At 31.6% G+C, this 8,913-nt stretch overlaps 1 protein-coding gene across 1 annotated transcript; it reads right to left on the bottom strand.

Annotated features, from left to right (window-relative positions):
* Nucleotides 1–590: 590 nt before the first annotated feature.
* On the bottom strand, nucleotides 591–1,850 carry LOC123896944 (heavy metal-associated isoprenylated plant protein 24). Its single transcript, XM_045947386.1, has 2 exons — nucleotides 1,451–1,850; nucleotides 591–933 (listed from the first exon to the last, which is right to left on the bottom strand). The coding sequence occupies exons 1-2, from the start codon at nucleotides 1,602–1,604 to the stop codon at nucleotides 638–640; spliced, it is 450 nt and encodes a 149-aa protein (XP_045803342.1). The 5' UTR covers nucleotides 1,605–1,850; the 3' UTR covers nucleotides 591–637.
* Nucleotides 1,851–8,913: the final 7,063 nt, after the last annotated feature.

The following is an 8,913-nucleotide window of genomic DNA, read 5'->3' as shown; positions in this document are numbered from 1 at the left end:
GATTATAAACGTCCACTTTGAAAGGAAAAAAACAGAGAAAGAGACAGAACAATGTCCTGCCAAACACGGAACATGAAATAGCCAGCCTCCCACAAAAGATAAAAGGTCAATACTCAAAATAGTAGAAAATTATGCAATAATTAATAACAGTCATTCCCTATACACTGCCAAGTGTGTTCCAATTCAACTGCCCCAACAATAATTAAGATTTACATAATCAGAGAACGAAACATAACAATCAATGTTCATATAATAGTCCTAACTTTATATGCAAACCATGCAAAAATATATTATTATCTAGTAGTAATATAAATTAACAACTAATTAATTTTGGCACACTTTTCTCCATCTCTTTTTTTTTTATACTACATATCTCATTCTCACTTTTCATTTTTCCTCAAAACCATAAATACTTTAATACTACATATATACTTTAATACTTCCTCTGGTTTTTTTTTTGTAGGAGACGGTGTACCTTTCAAGATTCATTAAATAAATTATGTATCTGATCTATAATATAGACCAAATACATTATTTATTCAATAAATCTAAAAAAGTGAATAATCTCTTATAAAAAAGACGAGAAAGAATGTTAATATTATCAAACATATATTTTAATATTATTAATGAATAATAATTACATTATAGAACATGCATTTGGATTTTCATCACTGAACATTTCAACATAGCTATCATCAAATGTGGTCTCTTTTATGTTGGAAGTATCAGCCACCTTTCTAACCATATTTGGAGGTGCCTTCTTATCATAAGCTTGAGAAACATAAGGATGAGCCACCATAGTGTATGGAACATAAGGCCAAAGCTCAACCTTCTTCTTTGTTGATTGAGCAGCCTTCAACACTTTCTTTGGTTCAACATATCCACTCACTGTTACTTTCTGCTGCTTTAAGTCCACATCCACTTTCTTAGCTCCTGTACAAAATATAACATTTTCATTATGAATATAATGTATATTTTACTTTTCCTTCTAGAATTGTTTTTTTAAACGACCAAAGTCATTAATTAGTCGTTAATATTAATATTTTTCTCTTTCACCGAAACTTGATCGGGACTTTTTACACCTTTAACCCTTAACTCAAACAAGTTGAGGTAAACCACCCCACCCTTCCTTCCTTCTAGAATTGTATTATAAAGATCTCCACAATAGCGTCACAACCGCAATTGCAGTTCGACTGCAATATAAAGGTTTTAAAGCGTAATTGCTACTATGATCGCATTTTTTATTTGTTTTCACAATCAATATTCGGTTCACTGCCTCACCTAATCTGGTTCGGAATCAGTTCTGACATCAAGTGGTTTCAGTCCCCTCTCGATCGCAGTTTCAGGGGATCGAACCGTGATTCTTCCTGCTATGATTTCATTTTAGAACCATGTAAACATGTAATGACTGTTTAGGACTGAAGAATCAGAGAAGAGAAGAAGAAATTACCTTTAACACCAGAAAGGACATGTTTAACCTTGCGAGCACATCCTTCACAATCCATTCTTATTTTAAGAGCAACAGTTTGAGTTTGTTTCTTTTTCTTCTTTTTAGTGCTACTCAGTAAATCAGACAAGTATTCCAAAGTACCCTGCACTCCCATTTTCTGTTTCTCCTTGCTTCACCTAACTATGATGCTAACTTGCTCTTAATTCAAGAAATAAATTTACTTTGGCCTTTGTTTATATATATAGAGAAAGAGATAGAGAGTGACACAACAAAACCGACCACTCTATCTTGTTCTAGTAAGAACAAAATTTATGGCTTAATTTGAATAAAAAATTGAGTGATTGAAGTGTATGAAAATATAGAAAGGACATGAGAGTTAATTAATTGACAATGTATATGAGGAGGATGCCTTAAACTCATTGCTTTCTTTGACTTTATATATAAGTTTATTTAGTATTTTTACATGTCCTTGGCATACTACAGGTGGACAAATAATATACGTATATATTTTATATGGAGGTGAATCTTTTTCATATATCATTCAATGATTAATTTATATATAGATCAGTTGGGTAGTCTTAGTCCGCTAGAATATTCTAAAGATTTGTATTCAAATCTAATTGCCACCTTAATAAAAACCAAAAAACAACACATAAAATTTAAAGAGGATGGATAGTATATAGTTTCGGACCGGGACTAAGCCCAATTCACTTATGTACCATATACCTTAGCAAGGTCAATGATCTTTAAGGGTGTATTTGGTTGGGTGGAAGAAAATGGGAACCGAGAAATTAATTTGGACAAAACCTTAGTACACTTTCATTCTTAGATTTTTGAAATTTTCTTTCTACTCCCTTTCATTCCGCTCAACCAAACACACCATAGAGTCTCATAAGTTCACAATATATATATCCACGTTAATTTGCAAATCACGCTGATACAACTCAACGGATTTTGTCATGAAACCAAAAAATCTATTCTATAAAAGAAGACTTGATGCAAGATGAAGGCACACAATTCTCTAGCCATAAAAACCTCTCACCCTCAATTACAAACTAACTTGATCGTTGGAGTATTTGAAAATACACCACTCCTCCAAAAAGTTGATTTGATACTTTTGCTAGCGCAATCGTCAATCTTGGTCTACTCCAAATCATTTCATTATATAATAAAGTTTTAAATTTGAGACGTTTATCCATAATCCTATCAAGTACTTTCATCAATATAAATCTTAATTTTGAGAGGTTTATCCATAATCCTTAAGGTCTCAGTTCGATTCTCTCTGGTGACAATTTGAGTGTGTTAAATTAGCTTCTTAAAAAAAATGAGAGGTTTATCCATAATCCTATCAAGTAATTTCATTAGTGCGGAGCTTGCATGGCAATGGGGCGGGACGAGGACGGATTTTGCCCTCCCCAAACTCAAACCCATAAAATTCGGGTTTCTCCAAACACATCCCAAATTCGAGCGGGGATAAAAAGTATAACCCCAAACACATACCCAACGGGGATCGGGTATCCCCAACGGGTTTCGAGTATCCCCGTTACGTTTCTTTTTACATGAATTTATATTGTATTTTTTTATTAAAAAAAAATTAAATGTCCAAAATTATTTTTTCTCACCAATATTTTTTTAAATAAAGAAAAGAAATAGAAAAAATTGTTTGTTTAATACTCAAATTAAAAATAAACACATGAATGTAATTTAAGATATTGTTGAAACGTTTCTAATTTAAAAGAGGTGAAATCTAATTTTTAGTATACGCTGGGCGGGTTCGGGGTTGGTATCAATGTACTCATTACCCGCCCCAACCCCATCTTTTGAAATCGGGAAAAACTCATACCGGAAATCAAACTCATTCAACTCGAATTTTCCCCGTCAAAACGGGTATGATTTGGGCGGATTTTATTGCCATGACTAGTGTGGAGTTAGTAAGTAAGCCCATAAATATCATCGTATGTATCAATAGTCAAAACAAAACGTGGATTTGCCTCCATAATTAAGGATTGATCAATTGTGTGCTTTAGAATATTTTGGAGAAAACAGAGTATAATGCTTCATGATCATCACATCACAAGTAAGGCGGGTGATCTTATGATCAATATTTGGGGAAAGAATCATCATATCATAGGTCAAAAGTTATGAAAAAATTCACCTAATATTTTGGTAACACTCGTAACAGTATATACATGAATAATTGATAATCTATATACTTGGATTATTGAATGGCAATATGGCATCAACATTTGACAAGTTGCAGAAAGGTGTGGTTGATAGTTGTTGATGGATACATATCGATGGTAGATTTGTGAGCCATGTGGCATCATGATTACAGCAGAGATTCATGGAGTTCATAATCTGTCCGGTAGCAATTGTCCACTTATGAAATTTACACGGTTGATTAATTGATTGAAGAGTTTCATTAACAGGCTATGAAGATAAACTACATGAATAACTTTTGTATTATATTTGATTGATGGATGACTCCTACTTTCAACATTGAATATTAAACTTTCAATATTTGGTGACGTTTGATCGTTGGACGTTTCAACATAGTTCCAACTTGGGATCTTAAATTATAAAGTTAAAAATTTTCGTCCAATATGTTCGGGTAAATATGAGATGAATTAAATTTTACATTGTTTAAAAAATAAAAGTTGAACATTTTATTAATAAGAAGAATGCATAAACCTAATACCTTAATTAAAATTTTGAGTAGGGGGTAAACCGCGGTTGGATTGGATCAATTTCAGCCAAATTAATTATCCGACTTGATCAAAGTTAAGTGTATTGAGTTTGATGTAAAACACATATTTTATGTTAAATTTAAATCGACCCAACCCAGTGGTGAGCGGGTTGGATGGATCCACAGTCTTACATATAAATTTTTTAAAACAATTCTAAAGAAAATATATATAGTTAATTATATGACATTTTAATTCATGAAAAAATTTAGTTTAAAAAAAATCATGAAAAATTTAAAAGTTAGACTAAATTTTACTATTTAAAAGGTGAGGCCTACTCTACCCGACTACCCCTTGTTAAGTTGGGGATATTTGTCCAACAACCAATGAGAATAAGCCATAAAAGTAAATTTGCATGTGGTACCTACAACTAACTTGTAACCAACTTTTATTTCACATGCATATATATAGCTTATTTTTATTGGTTGATGGATAAATAAATTATCAAAGGTAAATTAAAAAAAAATTAAAAATTTAGACACTTGAAACTACATGAAATACTTTAAATATACTATCAAAATTTAAGATTTTAAAACACAAAATTATCAAACTATATTATAAAAAATATATATGTAACAATTTTTAAAACGGGTTGGATTCGCGGGTTCATGGGTTTTGGGATTATAAACCTGTTACCCGAACCAAACCACTTCGGGTTTGAATGAGTTGATTCGGATTGGACCCACACTCAAACGGGTCGGATAAAAATGCGGGTTGTGTTGGGTCATCAGATTGAACGGGTCACCGATACATGTGATGTGAACACTCATAGACTTTTGAGTAAAAATGTGATGTTCAACTGCTCTTAAGTTCAATATGAATAATCTCCTAAACTGTCACCCAACACAGTCAAGTTCAAATCGTAGCTGCGGTGCAAACCTCAGACACTCCTCTTGAAAAAAAAATTAGGCAATTTATCCAACATCTAATGAGAACTAACGCCTACACTTTCCCTTGATAATTCGAGAGTACACACATCTAACTTTTAATCAATTTTTAGCTAACATGCATGATTTGTTCTCGTTAGTTATTGAATAAATATCTTTAAATTATTAGGGATTTAGGGTAGTGTAGAAAAACCTTATTTATGTGTCTATTTGTGATTAGTTATTAAGTAAACTATCTACAGTAATCTAGAAAAACCTATTTATAGTATAAATAAGGATATACTCTCTCCGTCTCAAATTTTTGGTCCTTTTAGCTTTTTAGTTTTGTCCTAAATATGTAGTTCTTTTAAGAAACCAATGCACAATTAATGATATTTTACCATTTGTACCCTTACTAAAGTTAAAACATTAATTAAATATATTTTCTCTTTCTTAATAAAGTAATGGTAAAAATGACTTATCTTATCAATCTTTATCATTTCTTAATCTTCGTGCAAAACTCTAAAAGGACTAAAATTTTGGGACGGAAGGAGTAATATTTTGGCGCAAATTCTAATATGGACAGGTGTTACAAATGGTCCATGATGGAAAGTGAATATTTACCTTTAAATTATTCTTTAATCCACAATAATATTATACGCACTCCACACCTGATTTTTCTACTTACTGTGACATCTCTTTTCAATCACTCTTTCTTTTTTTTTTTTACGGTTTTTCAATCACTCATCAGTCATCTCTCTTTTCAAATTTTTATCAATTCAAAATATATAAAAATATAAAGGAAAATGTCAGGACATCGTTTAAGGAAGCAAATATCGTAATATGGCATGAAAAAACACGGGTCTGGTTATAGTGCATAAGCCAAACTTATGCACGATGCATAAACTTATTTTCTACACCCCAGCCTATTTGCTTCCTACACCCAAGTCTCCAACATAATTGATTCGTACACCCCACTTGAACATCCAAAAGTAATTCGTTGAGACCTTGCTAATTCACGTGCGATGCTAGCAAGAAGTGACTGTTGTATTCTGTAGGGTATTAGCTATGAGACCAACTACACCGGGTAACTTACTTGTGGTGACGAAATACTCTTAAGCCTAGTGATTTGCACACCTCAGTCATCAATTGGATAAGTTCTTCTTGTTCCTATAATTTTATTTTGTTATGCATAATAATAATTTATTCTAATATTTATTTGATTTATTTTGTTGAGATAATTTTATTATATGTCATATATTTTTTCAACACAAAATACGTATTTTGTGTTGTGAATAATTTTGGGAATAGGTCATAGGGTGTTGCGACAGGTGGCTGCTTATGAATAAAAAAAACTTCCACATATTGGGCATTATTAATTAAACTTTGATTAGAGGATGTGCTGTATATCCATGAAATTGATGTTGTCCCCTATTATTTTCATACAATTCTCCATTCACTACTATTTTTCTTCGTAATCATTTTGTTTGATAGAAAAATTTTAATTAGTTTAGTAGTAGTTTTTTTTTTTTTCTCAAGTAGTTTGATGGCTAAAAATTCAACTCATAAGGTGAATAAGTGGGATGACCGGAATTCGAATATCGATCTTGCATATATAATCCAATATCACTGTCAACTGAACTAAACTTAGAAACTTAGGTTATAGTAGATATATTAGATATAATAATAAGAAAAAGATGTTTTTGGCTTATAAATTTATTAATGTCTCTTATCTCACCAATGGACTTACCATTGCCGATAAGGGAAATCTAATATTGAACAATAAGACAATATTGTATCTAAGAAAAAACTAGCAAAGCCATATCTATATTAGGCAGAAAAACTGTCTCAATTATTTAATTAGGAGGGTGTCACTTTTGAGTATTGCATTGCATAAGAGAAATTTAAAATATATATATGAAAATCCAAATTTAAGGGCCACCCGACTTCTATAATAGAGACTATGTGTCCAATTATGAATTGACACAATCATACAGGAAAGTAAAAAGGAAAGAAAAAAGAATTGATTTAATAATTTAGTAATTAGATTTTTCACATTTTAAAAAATGAAAAAAAAAATATAGAATCTGTGTTCAAATCTGAATCATTTTTTTTCATATTAAAGTTCATGCAACTACCAACTAAGTTGTCACATTGTAATACTTAATATATCGTATATGACTATATGAGTGATCTGTTGGAATTAAATTAATAATTTAATCATATACAGGCTCTTAATAACAAAGATTAAATCTATAATTTTACTTTAGTGCGGAAGTCAAATAAACATAAGCATGTATATAAAACAGGATCTACGACATGTTGATTTATCAAGGATTATAGAAATACCTGGATAGATGAATCCACTTGATGAACTGACCTGAAACAATATCGGATGACGAACACCCGTTGGCTTGTGGTTCTTCCTCAACCAGGACTCCTTATGCCTTTAGGACTCTTCAGATGGGGAGAAGAGTCAATATGCGGTGCGTCCGGTATATTGGGGACCATAGCCTATATATAGTGTGATGGCCAATTAGGGTTCCCATTATTTCGAAATGGGTCATCCTGACATCCACTCATATTGAACCCATATCCAATTAATTAATCAATTAATTCTAAATAGAAATCTAATTAGCTTTTTACTTTATTTGATCACTTAATCAATTAAGGCTCCTAATTGATAAATAGCTAATATAATTATATAAAGATATTTGCCCACATAATATTATTGGAATATCATAAAATATTCCAACAATCTCCCACTTGGGCAATATATCGTAATAATTATATCATTATTCCTTAGGCGCGCATCCGAATGCTATTTATCTTTAGATTTCAACCTTACAATCCGGTTCATCTCATACATCAATAATGGGACCACCGCGGCTGTCGTCACTGACGTATAACGTGACGGAACCCCGACAACCACCACATCAATGTACTTGACGACATAGATCTGATATGGATGAGTGGCATGGAAATTTCATGCAATGTGATCTCTAAATCATGTCTATTTCCAACTGGTTCAACTAAAAACTTTAGTGAGATCAAACTGAAGTTTGCAAATTCAATATTTGCACAAAAGATACAGAACCGGTTATAATAATAATAACCTCAAACTTTATTTCTGCAGAAAACCTTAACAAAATCTGTATCAGTATCAAAACCAAATTAGAACATAACGAATGAGAGACTCCCACTAATCCAAGACATCCTTAGTGACAAACAACATATGAAAGACCTTAGGTGTCACGTCTTTGATTAGTGAGTCAGCTAGCATAAACTTTATCTCTATATGTTACATCGTTCAACAACAACTAATAAGTCAACAAACTTTATAAAATAGTTGTTGAAACATTATCCGACTGACTTATGTCACAATATAACTTGAGTTGTCTTTCAAAACCTTTTACTTTATGCAACCAAGTGACATAAATACTTACAGTCATTTCTTGAGTTAGAATGTTCATTAAATACAGACATTCAAAAAAGGATCGGAGTCAAACATCCTGATGATCTCCAAATTGTTAGATCTCCGATATGTGAGCACAAATTATTGTTCTCTATAATAATCCTTATGGTTGCCTCATTTCAACAATTTAAATTATGAATTGCTCAAGTATCTGCCAAATGATCTTATTATATAAGCTATTTCCGGATGCATATAAATAAGATCATACATAAGTTTCTCAAAGCTGAAGCATATAGGAAAATACTTTATTTTCTAAATTTCCAGATTTTTCTTTTGAACAATGACTGAGACTAGATAGTCTCTTTATAATTAAGACAATTCCTTAGTTTATTGACTTTTATGTCGAATTTACTTTCAACTTTATTGATACGACTCTTT

This window comes from Trifolium pratense, linkage group LG7 (assembly GCF_020283565.1).
Source record: "Trifolium pratense cultivar HEN17-A07 linkage group LG7, ARS_RC_1.1, whole genome shotgun sequence".
In the NCBI taxonomy this organism is placed as follows: domain Eukaryota; kingdom Viridiplantae; phylum Streptophyta; class Magnoliopsida; order Fabales; family Fabaceae; genus Trifolium; species Trifolium pratense.
Note: the sequence above shows the minus strand (reverse complement) of the source record. Positions and strands in the feature narration are given on the sequence as shown.

Excerpts from the sequence above, each read along its gene's own strand:
- LOC123896944 (XM_045947386.1), bottom strand. The coding sequence starts at position 1,604 with ATGGGAGTGCAGGGTACTTTGGAATACTTGTCTGATTTACTGAGTAGC. Across the intron at positions 934-1,450 it reads TGTCCTTTCTGGTGTTAAAG|GAGCTAAGAAAGTGGATGTG; the intron begins GTAATTTCTTCT and ends TATTTTGTACAG.